This window comes from Melanaphis sacchari, unplaced genomic scaffold (assembly GCF_002803265.2).
Source record: "Melanaphis sacchari strain LSU unplaced genomic scaffold, SCAv2.0 Contig0_pilon_pilon, whole genome shotgun sequence".
In the NCBI taxonomy this organism is placed as follows: domain Eukaryota; kingdom Metazoa; phylum Arthropoda; class Insecta; order Hemiptera; family Aphididae; genus Melanaphis; species Melanaphis sacchari.
In genome coordinates, this window is record NW_020270366.1 from 6953819 (window position 1) to 6969320 (window position 15502).

Consider the following 15502-nt stretch of genomic DNA (forward strand, 5'->3'; position numbering starts at 1 on the left):
CATTATATATTATAATTTTATGGTTTCAAAAATAACAAAAGTTCTTATCAAAGTATAAAATAAAATAATTTATTTTTATATCTAAAAAAGCAGAAATTGTTATGTGCTTATAGCAGCACAGTAGTTAAATCTGACACTGAAAGTTAGATTTCAAACTTTAAATACTGTGGCGCTCCCAATAGAATTTATCCTAACTAAAATTTTGTCGTCAAAATGACCTATTGTAATTGTTTTATCCTTAGATATTAGATCATATTAATATTAAGTTTTTCGTTAAGCATTATAACCTTATATCTTCTCTACATCGTGTTGTGGAAGTTCGGAATGTTCGGATGAATCATAATTATTCATGTCGATTACCCATAAGACAAAGAGCATCTGTGGTACAACCATAAATATAGATAGTACTATCTATAATAATTGTAGACTCATAATCATAATATTGATAATAATTTTGGAATGATGTCATTGAATGTTATCAGGATTGAGGATTCGAGAAGAATAAATTTTTGAGTTATTTTCATTGTGATACTGTAAATTATAATAGTGTTAAATGTCTTTTGTCTATTTGTTTTTAGTCTATAGATATTCCATTCGTAAATCGTAATATTATTCTTTAATCTTTTGTAGTTTTCACTTTTTTACAAATTACCAGTATCCAATATTTGTTCTCTAGGCATTTGAAATGGCAGCTATGGAAAGTATCCTTTTATTACAAAATTGTAGTGATTATTACTATATTATATACATTACGTATTATACTAATTAACAACTTGAAACACAATATTTACAATCACAGTTTATAATCTATTAGTCATTAATATAAAATTATAGTTACTCTTTTCGTAGGTTTTATTTAATTGAAGATGTACTTATAAAATATTATTTTCCTTATAAAATTACGTAGATCATTTATTTAATTTGAAGTTTGCAGTTAAAGAATTAGAAAGAAATTCTAAGAAATGTGAAAAAGAAGAAAAGGCTGAAAAATTAAAAACAAAGAAAGCCATACAAAAGGGTAATATGGAGGTAAATGATTTACATTTAATACACTTATATATTTTTAAGCGTGTGTGACAATATTAACTACCTTACTAGAAAAATAAAAACAAATAAACCAATTTCTAGGTTATTAATTAAATACTTATATTAAATTAAATGAGTAAATATAAAAGATATATTTTCATTTGATAGGTATGGGTACACTATGTGAAAACTCATTAATATGTTTAAAATAGTTAATATCTAAATTGTAATTTAACCTAAATAAATATTAAACCAATTCTATTAATTTTTAAATTTTCTATTATTAATAAATACTAAGTTTGATAATATGAATTTAAAACCTACATATTATCATGAAACACATATGAATCATATTATATTTTATATATTAATTCCTTACAAGTATAGATGCGTAAAGTTCCAAGATCTAGATTAGTTACTGTTACATGTATTAACAAATTAACATTTTCTTACAATTTGAGTAAAGCATGATAAGCTTTGATTATATTGTTGTTATAAATTCACTTAATTTCAATTTAAAATTGTTAAGGAAAAAAATATTTTGGTTAGGATATTTTATTCACATAAACATATCAATTTATAAACAGTACTAGAAAAATGCTTTTGTAATAGATTATAAATAAATATTATTATCAGAACATATAGAATTATGAAATTTTGTTGATTTGGTCAAACCCTTTTGATTATAGTGATTGTACCCTGTTGGTAAATTATAAATCATACTTTTTGTATGATTAATTAAATAATACACTTATAATAATTTCAGGATTATTTAGGGCTTGATCATCATCCCTACTTATCACTACTTAAATATTCAGATTAGGTGTGAAATCGGTTATTCATATTGTCTTATAATTTATAAAGATAATTAAAAAATTTTTTATATTACCTAATATATTTTAATAGATATGTTAAGGATATTTTAAATTGTTCAATCATATTTTTATTATTAATTATTGAGAATTAATTTTAGGAATACAATGATGCATTTTAAATGTCAAGGTACAACATTTCAGATTTTTTATATTTTCTAATAGAGTAATTTTAAATATCATTCCATTTATTAATGATATTGATAGAGGAAAGTATACTAAAATATAATATATTATCATATTTTAATTTCTTTAAATTGTCAACAATATCAAACTAACAGTTTTAGAATAATATTTTTAGAAATTAGTAAAAACTATATTAATTCCATTCTATGAATTTTTAAATTTAATAACAAATAGTTTAAAGTAAGTCTAATTTTATTTAAATCTTTTTTTTAAATAATGTGATTATTATTTTTAGGTTGCTCGCATACATGCTGAAAATGCTATAAGACAGAAAAATCAATCACTTAATTATTTACGTATGAGTGCTAGAGTAGATGCTGTCGCTTCAAGAGTTCAAGGTGCTCTTACGACCAGAAAGGTAAGCTTAAAATATATACATATATGAGTATATTATGCATCTCTTAAATACATTTCAAAGTTAATTTACTCATTTTGTTATTATGAATTGTTAAGATTACATATTGTATAATGTATTGTATGAAATTCAATATAAAATGAGATTTAAAATTATAGTACAATGTTTTTGTTAATATTTATCATTTTAAATGCTATATATCTCATATGTTAATAATTTTTTGGTAATTTTTCAATTTTTATCTTATTTTCTCTTCTGATAGTGGCATTTAGTATTTTTTTTTATAAATTTTTACTACCATGGCAATCTCTGATGATGTCATAGCAATATATTTTGTATAAGGTAGGATGGTTGTTAGTCCTGCTCTTAACTCCTAACCTAGAGGACTACCTAAACCATTTTAAATTAGAGTAAAGTTGTTGTAGTGCATTTAAATGTATGCACTGGACAATGGAAGTACAACTTTCTCTGTATTGTTATTTGTCTTATTTGTTTTATATTTTAGGTATTATTAATTTCTGTCAAACTATACAATATAACTTTTCTTTCTAAAGTTGTGTTTATGAAATCAACTTATTTGCATTATAGTAATTAGCAGTTATTTCTTCTTTCCAAACTATTTATTTTTTATCTTACTTTTTTTGTTAAAATATTATTCAACTATCCTATATCTATTCTATTCAAAGCTATTATTTATTGTAATTCATGCACTATTTTAAAATTTTATTTTTATTTTAGCCCTTTTTAATGATAGATAAATTGTATTATAATAATCTAATTAGTTTAATTAGAATCACTAAGTATCTTAACACTATTATGTCTAAAGAAGAAATAATTTATTTTAGAAATATATTTACATATTCTATTAATATACTTATTTATTTTTATATGGGATTTATAATCATAAAAGATCAATGTACAATGTTATTAATCATTATATATTATTTTATTTCATTTATTGACAACTTAAATTCATGTAATATTTTGAAGTATTTTAAAATACAATATTTAGTGGCTTATAATCATATTTAATACAATTTATTTAGCCAATAAAGATAAAATATTTTTCATCTCAGTCTGTAATAAGTTATGAGTTATGACTAATAAAATACTACTTCATAATACATTCACGAGTATCATAAATCCCAATTGTTTAACTTTAATTATAATAAAATAATGAACTGCAATATTTAAAAACACTAACATTTTTTATCTCAATTATTGGCATATCTTACCAATAGGTATTTGTAAATTGTTAATTTATAAATAAGAAACAAATTGTATAATCATAGCTATGTATTACATATTTATTGCTTCTATTACAATATTAAATGTTTAAATGTATTTAAAAAAAAAAAATGCTTACTCTGGGATAGTTTAATTTAGAATCCTTTAAGTAAAATAATAGCCCAAATAAATTAGTTGAATCTTTTATTAATTATTGTATAACAATGAAAATAAATTGATATGTAAAAGTATAAACGAATATATATTTTACTAAAATTATTTATACAAAAATAAAACAAAATGTTCTATTTCAAATATTAAATTTGTTGACTTCTAATTAATACTTAAATATTTAGGTGACCCAAAGTATGGGAGGTGTTGTAAAAGCAATGGATGCAGCAATGAAGTCTATGAATCTTGAAAAAATTTCTTCATTGATGGATAAGTTTGAGAATCAATTTGAAGATTTAGATGTACAAAGTTCTTATATGGATAATACCATGTCTCAAAGTACTACTACTGCTGTGCCTCAAGGGGATGTTGAAAATTTACTGCAGCAAGTTGCTGATGAAGCTGGGTAAGCTATTGTTATTTATCTTAAAAATAATTATATGTATATTTATATATATTTATATTTTTTATAAAATTGTTTCTTTTTTAGGTTGGAATTAAAATTAGAACTTCCCACCAATCCTCAAAGTATTAGTTCGCTATCTTCTACTACAACAGAACAAGATGAGCTTACACAACGCTTAGCTCGTCTTAGACAAGCTGAATAAAAGTTAACTCGCAGGCAAACAACTATAATTTTAACTAAAATTATAAATATTTTGATTTTATAGTTTAAAACTTTTAATTCAAATTGTTATAGAACTTGTCAAAAGTTCTTATATTATTTTTATCCATTAAAACAATGATTTTTTCATAATTAATTGTTTTAGAATAACTAACATCCTAAATATGCAAGAAAACAATCTATTATTTCTTTTAGACACATACTGTCATCTTTTTATGGTATTATAATTGTTATTTCCATTATTTATTTTTATATATATTATACATTATATGATTTTATGTATTTCTATAGTATATATACATATATTTATATTCAATTAAATATCATAACAAAATTATATTTTTAATCAATTGATAAAAAAACTCAATAATATTCAATTACATCATGTGTAATATTATAAACAAAATTAAGATGGCACTTCATTTTAACCTTGTAATATGGAATCTATTTTTTTTTATTTGGTATTATTAAATATACAATAAAGATTAGCAAATCTAAATTTATGATGAATATTAGAATACTTTGTGGAATTACGGTTAAGAGTTATATTTTGATTATAAATTATAAAATAAACATTATGCTATCTAGTTATTTATTTTATTTTTTTATCAAAGTAAATTATTTATATATCATCTTCAATTTTATAAAATAATATAAAATTGGATGCACATAAAAATTTATGTTGTTATCATATATTCATATTCAACACAAATTGTTAGTGTGGTACATAATGCATGCTCATGTGAATGTATTTACAATATAACAGCAGATAAATATTTATACATAGGTACACATGATCTGTTGCCTATGGGCTTTTTGATGTAACAACATAAATTTTTAAAAAAATATTTACAAAATAATCTACATTTGATTCACTACTTAAATTTTTATTAGTGTGGGCCAGAATTTAATAATTATTTTAAAAATATCTACACATTTTAATAATTTTACCATCTTTTTGAAAGTAATTTAAGCACACAATTAAAAAATAGCTATTGCACTATAAGTGTTTTATAAAGGTTTATCTAATGGAAAGAAAGAATTGTGTTAGATAACCGTATAAAAACAATATATTTAAAAAAAAATGTCTCATATTAAAAGTTAAAAATCTTCTGATTGAATTAATTTTGTATCAATTAATAATTTAAAATATGTCAAAGTATAATATTTAAATAAAAAAGTTATGTATGAGGTACATTATTTCTTTTTTTTTTACTCAGATTAAAATTTAAAAGTACCTAATATTAACAAGGTAGCTAAATAATAAATGATAATGATAATTAATTCAACATTTGTTATTTATTGCTTTTTATTAGATTTTTAAATTATTATATTTACTTTACTTACCTAATCATAATAAATTCAGCTTAAAGAAATACTTAATAGAACACTACTTATTTTACAGTAATATTAATAAATTTAATTGAAAGGACTTAAAAATTACCAAAGTTTTTTAATTATTTCTGAAGTATTATTGATACTATTTTTTACAAATTTTCAAGTTTGAGTAGGTATTTTGTCTTTAAAATAACTCAATTTACCTTAACTACTTTATTATTATCTTAATTAGACAACAATGTTTTATTACTTAAAACAAGGATCATATTAAACAACTGTTTAATTATAAGTTTATACATGTACAGTGTCTTACAGCTTTAAGTGTTTTTCAAGTGGTATGTAGGTAATAAAAAATTAGTATTATAACTTATTCCCCCACCAAAAACTTTTTTTACACCCTATACAATGATTGTTTAATAGTTTAAAAATTGTTATTACATAATATGATTTAGGTATTTCTTGAGTGCTATAGAGTATTCGTTTACCATCTAATTTATTTCATATTAGTTATTTTAACTTTCATTAATTTTAAACTATTACTAATCAATAGGTTTTCATGAAACTAAATGATTATACAAATAATATACAATGTATCAGTCAATAGATTTTAAAGAGTATGAATTATCGAATAAAAGTGAAGAAATTGTGCCAATTGAATCTTTGAATTATCTATCAACAAATTATGAGGTATTTATTTATTTAGTCTTAAGACATTTGAATGTATATATCAATATAATAATAAACACATCATCTAAGAAATAATTTATTGAAATAAGAATAATATGTTATTCTAAATTATGTTTTTTATTTTATATAATTAACCAACCTTATTATACAGCACATTAATAAATTGAAAAGTCAGTAAATAAACCTTAGTTCAAGAATATTATGCACACTTAATTTTTAATATAATATATTATGAGTTATGATTAATGGTCATTGAAAATTACAAAATTTTTTTAACTATATGATTATGATTTAACTCTTTCATTATTATGTAAATATTTATGTAAAAGAATAATTGTTAAATAAAATTTAAATTAAGATAAACATCATTTATTGTTTAAGGTACCTATTAGGTACCTTACACAATAAATAAATAAGTATTAGTCAATACATATACCATTGGCGATTTACCAATCATATTATTCTCATATTCATTTTTCCCTTTAATATGTATATATTTAAATTCTGATATTTGGAATTGTTAAGTATATTTACATCTATATTTTCAAATAGTTATGTAGATTTATTATTCCATTTAAGAAGTGTCCTGTAGTGATAGAAAATATGATTTTTAAATAATTTTCACAGCCATATAGGCGTGACTACATAAATCAATAGTTATTATTTATTAACTAATAGTTAGTTAATATCTTTACAGGAGGTACACACATAAATGCTTAGGTACCATGCATAGAAAACATCAGCTAAGTTTGATAAAACATGATTGATAGAAATATTCGTACAATTCCTTGTGTATATTATTTTATTTTTTTTTATTAGTAACATTATTTTTGTTACTTGTATTCACAATAAAGTACTAATAATATTATTTTTTTTAATTTGGGAAGTCCTACTTCTTATTATTACAAGACGTTATACAATTTAGTAGTTTCACATTCATAAATAACCCATTTAGCTTGTGAATGATCTAAAAAAAAGATCGGGACAAGCCTATACGCGTAATCTGGATAAAAATTCCCATGAAAAAAATCTGAAATATTTTAATAAATGGTACAAAATATTGAAAATGAAAACCAATATGAAATAAAAAATGATGATAGCCAATAAATTAATTGTCATATCATTACTTAATATTTTTTTATTAAATATATATACTCATTAACTATTATTTAATTACGTACTTATTTATCTATATCCTGTGTACAAAATAGAATTTATATTATCTATTAATAATAAAACAATTTTATATGATGACGCAGGTACCTTTCAGAGTTATATTCAACCTATTGAATGGTGATATATTTTTATTTTTTTTTTTATTTTATAGAGTTTAGATTATGAAGTCATTGAAAATGAATTATACCGTAAAGAAGAACAGAAAAAAGGTTATAGATATGTTGTACAAAAAGATTTTTCTAGATGGATGACATTTTTTTGGATTGGGGTAATAGTTGCCTTTATTGGAATAATCATTTTTATTTCCATTGAAATTGGAACAAATTTTAAGTTCAACATGATCAAAAAATGTATCCTTTTACATATTTACTTAATTTTAAATTATTAATTATTATTAATAACTTAATACTGAAAAAAAAAATTGTCTTTACCAACGTTTAATAAAAATTAAAATATTATACCTAAAAATAATTAATAAATAATTAAAATTATCTTCAGTTTAAAGGACATATTATACAAGTACCATTTTAACAATAATTATGTCAACGCTTTACTTTTCTACAGAATATTTTGTGCTTTTAGTAACAATTTTATTAGATAATTGTTTTTTCTGTATTGATAATGTTAGAGTTGTTAAATCTTTCTTAATATTTATTTGCAACTCATAATTTACTTATAAAACATTTGTATATTTTTGAAGTTGATTTAGATAATGGTGAGGGGAACCAACTTTAGTATAGTATGGCTAACTTTTTAAACACATTCAGTAATTTGAGCTATGATTTGCTTATTACTTATTTCTAAAATAAATTGAAGCACAAATTAATCTTATTCAAAAAAATTTTGTATTAGTTCTAGTTTCTTAGTTTTAGTTTTATTTAATCTTACTTTATTTTTAAACCTAAAGCATTGATATTTTTAAAACATGAATTATGATTACCTATATTATATTTATTATTGATTTTACTTCAAAATTTAACAATTTTGATTCATTGGAGTTGGTTTTTTCATTTTTATATTATCTTTAGTACATACAATCACAATTTATACTATATTTACAAAATAACTTTGAATATTTTACCTTTCACAATAATTTTCTTGGATAAATGTAACTTGTACAGACTGTAAATAACTTATATAACCTAATAATTTTTATAAATCTTAATGAGTTTGATGTTTAATTTGTAATTACTAATGCAAGTAAGTTTATTATTTTATAATTATAATAAAAATAAGGGTCAATATTTCTTTAATATAAATAACTTAGATTTTGACAATTGTACTAAAAAGGATTGTATGGTTAAACCTTATTTAGTGGCTCTTATACTAAACTTAATCCCATCATTCATTGGGTCATGTCTTATAGTTTATGTTGAAGTGAGTATAAAGTATAAATCATGATATATTATTTAATATTGTATAATGCTCTAATATATTGTAGTAGGTAATAATTATAATATTTTATTTACTTTGTATTCATAGCCGATGGCTAAAGGTTCTGGTATCCCGGCTGTGAAATGTTTTTTAAATGGGATCAAAGTACCTAAATTGATTAGACTAAAGACATTGATTGTCAAAGTAATAGGTGTTATTACTGTTGCACTTGGTGGCCTGTGGGGTGGTAAAGTAAGTCTAATTGTCATTGTATATGAAGCATATTATTTTGATATCATATTTTATCAAATATGAATCTGTATATAATTGTGTTCTTGTATAAGTTTTAATTTATTTTTTATTTTTAGGAAGGACCTATGATTCATGCAGGAGCTATAGTAGCTGCAGGGATTTCTCAAGGAAAAAGTACAACTTTCAATAAAGATTTGGGTGCATTGAATTTTTTTAGAGAAGATCATGAAAAAAGAGATTTTGTATCTGGAGGTGCTGCAGCAGGTATAGCTGCCGCTTTTGGTGCTCCAGTAGGTATGTCATTTAGCAAAATATTCTTGTAATCTTGAGTTGCAATATTTATTATTTTTGTCGAAATTATATTCATATATTTTATTATAGGTGGTTTGTTATTCAGTTTAGAAGAGGGTGCTAGTTTCTGGAATCAAGCACTTACATGGCGAATATTTTTTGGTTCTATGATTTCAATGTTCACATTACACTCTGTTTTAAGTGCTTATCATGGGCATCCAGGTCAAGTCATCACTCATCATTCATCAATATTGTTCTTCTAATAATGTCTAGACATTTTGTAAAATAAATAATATTTTATATTGTAGGTGACCTTACATACAAAGGTTTGTTAAATTTTGGAAAATTTGATGATTTATCATATCATATATTTGACATTCCAATATTTGTACTTATGGGTATAGTCGGTGGTTTAACGGGAGCATTGTTTTGTCATTTAAATATCCAATTATTTAAATTCAGGAAAAGGTAAATCACAATAATCAATAGATGATTAAAATTAAAACAGTTTGCAAATACAAAACAAAGATAATCACAATTTATAGATTATAAAAAGCATAAAAATATACTAAATAATTTAGTTTGTTGTATTCCCTTTTATTTAAAAATGCAAACAAAAAAAGAGAAAAAAATAAAAATTATTAGCTTTTATTATTTTACAGATATGTTAATAAGGACTGGAAAAAAGTTTTAGAAGTCTTAATTGTGTGTTCGACTACAGTGACAATCAGTTTTTTACTCATTCTGTTTACTAGTGATTGCAAAAAATTAGGACTTGATCCAATAAATCACCCTATTCAGGTATAAGATGACTATAAAGTATAAAAAAATCATATTTATTCTATAAAAATTAAAAATCATAATTATTATGTTTATATAATTAGACTAATACAATGCAATTGATTTAAATATAGTCTGTTTTATTTGTGTTATATGTTTTATTATATCAGTTTGGATGCAATGATGGTGAGTTTAACGCTATGGCTGTTTTATGGTTTCAGCTTTTAGAAGGAACAGTACAATCATTGTTTCATGATACTCCTGGTATTATAATTTATGTATAATTGTGTATGATACCTACTATTTATAATTTTTGGCATTGATTATAGTTTTTATACTATATTTTAGATGTTTTTAATACAACTACAATAGTTTATTTTGGTATATTTGCTTATTTCATAACTTTGTGGACATACGGAGTGCATTTTAGTGGCGGTGTGTTAATACCTGGACTGTGTACTGGAGCAGCATGGGGACGACTTGTTGGACAAACAATATTTCATTTTTTTCCAAATACAGTGTGTTTTTATGTCACGAACTTATAATTTATAACATACCATACTTATTTTAGTACTTATATTCTAATTAAAACTTATTTTAATTCCAGAATATAGGTATATATTCATTAATTGGTGCTGCATCACAATTGGGTGGAATTACAAGAATGACAATTAGTTTGACAATTATTCTAGTAGAAGCTACTGGAAGCATAACATTTGGCTTACCACTAATGATTTGTTTAATGACAGCCAAGTGGGTTGGTGATTTTTTTTCAGAAGTAAGTGAATTAATAAAACTTATTTCACTTTAAAGCCAATATTTATAAATTATACTATTGTTATTTATGTCAGATTATCAACTATGTTGTATACTATCTTTTATATCTGGTCCACAGTGATATTTTTAGGACATAGGTAAAATTCAATAAGTAAATAAATTTATAAATTAAAATACGAAATAATAATATATAGGTAATTATTTTAATAAATTGCATGTATTATATAAGTAATAGGTAGTACACTTTATAAACTCTATATTATACATTTATATAGTATGTATACATTATATATTTAATTCTGCATATCAGAATAGATATCGATGTATTATACATATTAAATGATGTTACCTTTAAGTGCTTACTAAGAATAAGTACAATGTAGTTTGCAACTGGAAGTTGTGTTAATAAGTTTGAAGTTCCATTTTAAAATTAGATAATTGTATATTTGTATAAATTACTAAATTAGGTATTTTAAACATATAAACTATTATATTTTAAGTTTTGTATAACTAGATTAAATGGGGGGGGAGGCTGGAAGAGTTCTTGCTTTTTACTTGTAATAATTCTATCAATCCTAAAAAATTAGATTACATGTATTATTTTAATCAAAATACTTTTTTTAAATTTAATATATAGTTTTAACTTTAAGTTTATTTTATACAGAGCATATATGACACACAAATTGATTTAAGTGGTATGCCATTATTAGCTTGGGACCCACCACCATTATCATCTAGTATTTATGCCAATAATTTAATGACTCATCCAGTTATTACATTTAAAACTAAAGAATCAGTTGAAAACATTGTAAAAACATTAAAAAAATATTCCCACAATGGTTTTCCAGTAGTTGAATACGTGCAGAATAATGAATTAGTAAGTTAACTATTAGTTATTTTATTAATTATTGTTATTTTTTAAATATTAAATTCAAAATACTTTATTTTACTTACTTAGGATGAAGGAAAAACTTTATGTTATCTGCGTGGTTTAATATTACGATCACAACTAATTGTACTTTTGGATAACAAAGTATTCGATGGACCACTGACTAATTATTGGGACTCAGTTACTATGGAAACTTTTAGAGAAGACTATCCTAGATATTCAAGTATTGAGGTAAGCGTTTAATTTTTTTAAATATTGTATTCAGAAAATTAAAATACTAGCAGCTATCAATAATTATATTATATTTATTTATAAATACTAATTTGTATTCAAAGCTAGATAATGGGTTAAATTATTTTCTTTCAATGTATACATTACCTATTGTATAGGTACTAGTGTACTATGTATTTAAAATCAATCCAGGTAGGATATTTAACTGATTGTACTAGGTAATATTATTGGTATCAATATACATTGATACCTAGATGTAGGTAAATAATTCTAACTATTTTCCTATTAATTTCAGCAATTTGTAGAAGGTGGTACAAATTAATTATCTTGTCTGGGGTGCAAAAACTATTAAGTACTGCTTTGGATATAGTGCAGTATTTTATGGCTATAAATCTATTTATGATATACACTATAACAAGTGTTCAAAAATACAAAGTTATCTATCATTACAGTTATGTATTAAGTTATGGTATCACTATTTATATTATTACAAATTACCTATTTTTATTTTATTTTTCATATATTATGAATATTTCTGTATTATATCTATTTTATTTTGTGTATTATCTGTTACTACAATTATTAGTCTTCTGTCAGTTTTATTCAATTGAATAAATTATTATTACTATTATCTTTATTACAGGATATTCAACTACTGCAAAATGACCTTAAACTAATTATAGATTTATCGCGATTCATGAATCCATCTCCATACATCGTTCAACATGTGAGTATAATAAATTTCTATAGTATTAATTTTTTTTAACTTGGTAATTCATAGGCTATATTATGTACTTCATGAGGATATTATTCATATGACTTAAACCATTCGATTATAATCTAGTATATTTATTCAAATTCATATAAAATAATTAAGCCACGAGGATGCTATACCCACATTTGTTGTCTCCATCTAACAAATGCATAGTATAGCAACTCTATGCTCAGTAGTTCACGTTTAGCTTTCATTAGCTTTGATCAGAGTGAATCAGTTATATTATGGAAAATAATAATAACAAATTTATTTGTGTTTATATGTTAGTGTTTTAAGATAATTCAATTTTGTAGCAACTTTTGTGTAAATAAAATAACTTAAAAATGGAATTATTGTAATAAGTTACGAATACAAATAAAGTTTTTCCTTTAAGTTTAATAATAGGTTAAAATATACTCTAATATTAAAGCTAATAAGGCTAAACGTGAGCGGTTGAACATAGATTTATTGTGTTACGTACCTACTTCTAAGACGGAGTACAAATGCAGATGCAGCATAGATATTCTTAAGTATAACATCTATAGATAGGTACCGGTATTTAACTAAGATTTCGGTATAAAAATGTAAATTTGAATTTTCAATTCTTACTAAAAAGTTCATAGTTTTGAATTAAATAATACTTTTATTTTGATGTTTTTCTAACTTATATTAAGAATTTGTAAACTAAGACTTAAATATTTTAGTCATATAACACTTTGATTTAATTTTTATACTTTTTTATATATACAGACAATGTCATTGCCACGTATTTTTAAATTATTCAGAGCTATGGGACTTCGGCATATAGTTGTTGTGAATGATTCAAATGAAGTAATTATTTTTTCTTTACTTTTTAATTATTGAAATTATGTAATTAATATGTAAATAGTATATTCTCATTGAAATTATAGGTTGCGGGGATTGTGACACGTAAAGATTTAGCTCGGTATAAAGTAATTAGACATATGGGTAAAATCAGTGTAACGGAACTAAAGTTTTCAAACAAAATGGAATAAGTAAAAAATTATGTTAAAAAAATGATCAATTATTGTACTGTTTGTAAAAAAACCTTACTTTAAAAAATTGACATATCTATTGAGTTGAAAAGTTTGAATTAAGTTTTTACATTGATTTATACTCATCTAATGTATCTATATATTTATAATGTAACATTGATTAAATTAAAATTCTTAAGCATTTATCTAGAAATAAATTTGTCTAATGTGGGTTTAAACCTAAGAATAACTATGTTATCTTCAACTTGTCTTCGAAATTTGGTTTTTGAATAAAACATTATTTTTGTGTATTATTATTTTGAAGTTACATGGTAAAAATGTATGAAAACAATCTTTGAAATATAATTTATATAAATATTATATACTTGTGTTGACTTTTAATATTGTATAAATAAAACTCAATGATAATACATATCAATAGTGTATCTATATTATGTATTTATGTGAATACATTTTAGAATTTGAAATAACATATAATTTATAATTGAATATTTTTGTTTTATTCTACATGTTTGAGATGTATTATTTATTTTTATTCACAATTATTTGCTAAAATGTACATAGTGATTAATTATTTATTTTTAAATTTAATTAATTCTCAAGTGTTATTAAATTAATGAAATGAAAATCATATCATCATTGATTATAGCTCTATAATATTATTCTTTAATATCTCTATTATCATAAATAGCTCTGAGGCAGTGAGGTCCTAAATAATTAAGTTGCGGCACCGGTATTAATCAATGTTTAATTATATATTTATTATTGTATGTATGTTAGATTGATGATTCTGTGGCCAAGAGATTACAATTTTATTTTAAATAATAAACCCTGCTTTCATAGTGATTTTTGTGGAGAATCAACTCTCAACTTCTGCTAGTCAAGTAAATACTTTTCTCACTGCCAACTGACTGAGATTTTGCAGAAAATTTTTAACTGGTATATATTTTTTTAAGATTATCTATATTGTTATTTTAAATATTAGGTAGTTTTATAAAAAATGCCACAGATAAAAAACCTCGGAAAAAAAATCTACAGATAAAAAAGACACAAAATAAGCTATACAGAATATCTCGTCGCATGCGTTCCATATTCAACTTTTTTATAACAACTCTATTTATCGTGAATGTGGAATATCTATCAAACTACCGTTGGTAAAAGACATCAAATCGACAATCAAATAGAAAGGAGGAACTATAGTTTTTCAAAATTAGTAGGTAAAAATCACTACCCTTCAATTTAAACATTGATTAAAAAAATGAGGTTAGATTTGCCTTCTGACTAAATAAAATTAATCCGATTTTAAATTGACGAAATTCAAAAAAAAAAAAAACTCATGACATAAAGAAGTATGTCCACTTGAACTAATAAAAGAAATTTGGTATCAAATTACAAATGATTTTTTTTAGGAGAGCGAATTTTCTTCACTGTTTGTATGCAATGGTAACATATTAGAATTACTACACTGACCAATT

The 15502-nt window shown here is 22.8% G+C and overlaps 2 protein-coding genes across 3 annotated transcripts; both read left to right on the forward strand.

The window, feature by feature from the left end:
- Positions 1-575: 575 nt before the first annotated feature.
- Positions 576-4539, forward strand: LOC112594449 (charged multivesicular body protein 1b). Its single transcript, XM_025339238.1, has 5 exons — positions 576-701; positions 908-1029; positions 2320-2442; positions 4023-4243; positions 4328-4539. Exons 1-5 carry the CDS (start codon positions 686-688, stop codon positions 4443-4445), a joined length of 600 nt encoding a protein of 199 aa, XP_025195023.1. The 5' UTR covers positions 576-685; the 3' UTR covers positions 4446-4539.
- Positions 4540-6284: 1745 nt separating this feature from the next.
- LOC112593900 (H(+)/Cl(-) exchange transporter 7-like) lies at positions 6285-14080 on the forward strand. Of its 2 annotated transcripts, none has more exons than XM_025338490.1 (16): positions 6285-6487; positions 7815-8013; positions 8931-9040; positions 9146-9289; positions 9406-9583; positions 9671-9802; positions 9889-10048; positions 10243-10381; positions 10531-10624; positions 10709-10878; positions 10968-11138; positions 11802-12014; positions 12096-12257; positions 12901-12984; positions 13762-13842; positions 13923-14080. In XM_025338490.1, the coding sequence occupies exons 1-16, from the start codon at positions 6389-6391 to the stop codon at positions 14025-14027; spliced, it is 2241 nt and encodes a 746-aa protein (XP_025194275.1). In that variant the 5' UTR covers positions 6285-6388; the 3' UTR covers positions 14028-14080. The 2 variants fall into 2 exon arrangements, with proteins under 2 accessions (XP_025194275.1, XP_025194284.1); XM_025338499.1 differs by having other exon boundaries at positions 10582-10624.
- The last annotated feature ends 1422 nt before the right edge of the window (positions 14081-15502 follow it).

Excerpts from the sequence above, each read along its gene's own strand:
- LOC112593900 (XM_025338490.1), top strand. The coding sequence starts at position 6,389 with ATGTATCAGTCAATAGATTTTAAAGAGTATGAATTATCGAATAAAAGT. Across the intron at positions 10,382-10,530 it reads CAATAAATCACCCTATTCAG|TTTGGATGCAATGATGGTGA; the intron begins GTATAAGATGAC and ends TTATTATATCAG. Across the intron at positions 13,843-13,922 it reads TTGTGAATGATTCAAATGAA|GTTGCGGGGATTGTGACACG; the intron begins GTAATTATTTTT and ends TTGAAATTATAG.
- LOC112594449 (XM_025339238.1), top strand. Across the intron at positions 1,030-2,319 it reads TACAAAAGGGTAATATGGAG|GTTGCTCGCATACATGCTGA; the intron begins GTAAATGATTTA and ends TATTATTTTTAG. Across the intron at positions 4,244-4,327 it reads CAAGTTGCTGATGAAGCTGG|GTTGGAATTAAAATTAGAAC; the intron begins GTAAGCTATTGT and ends TTTCTTTTTTAG.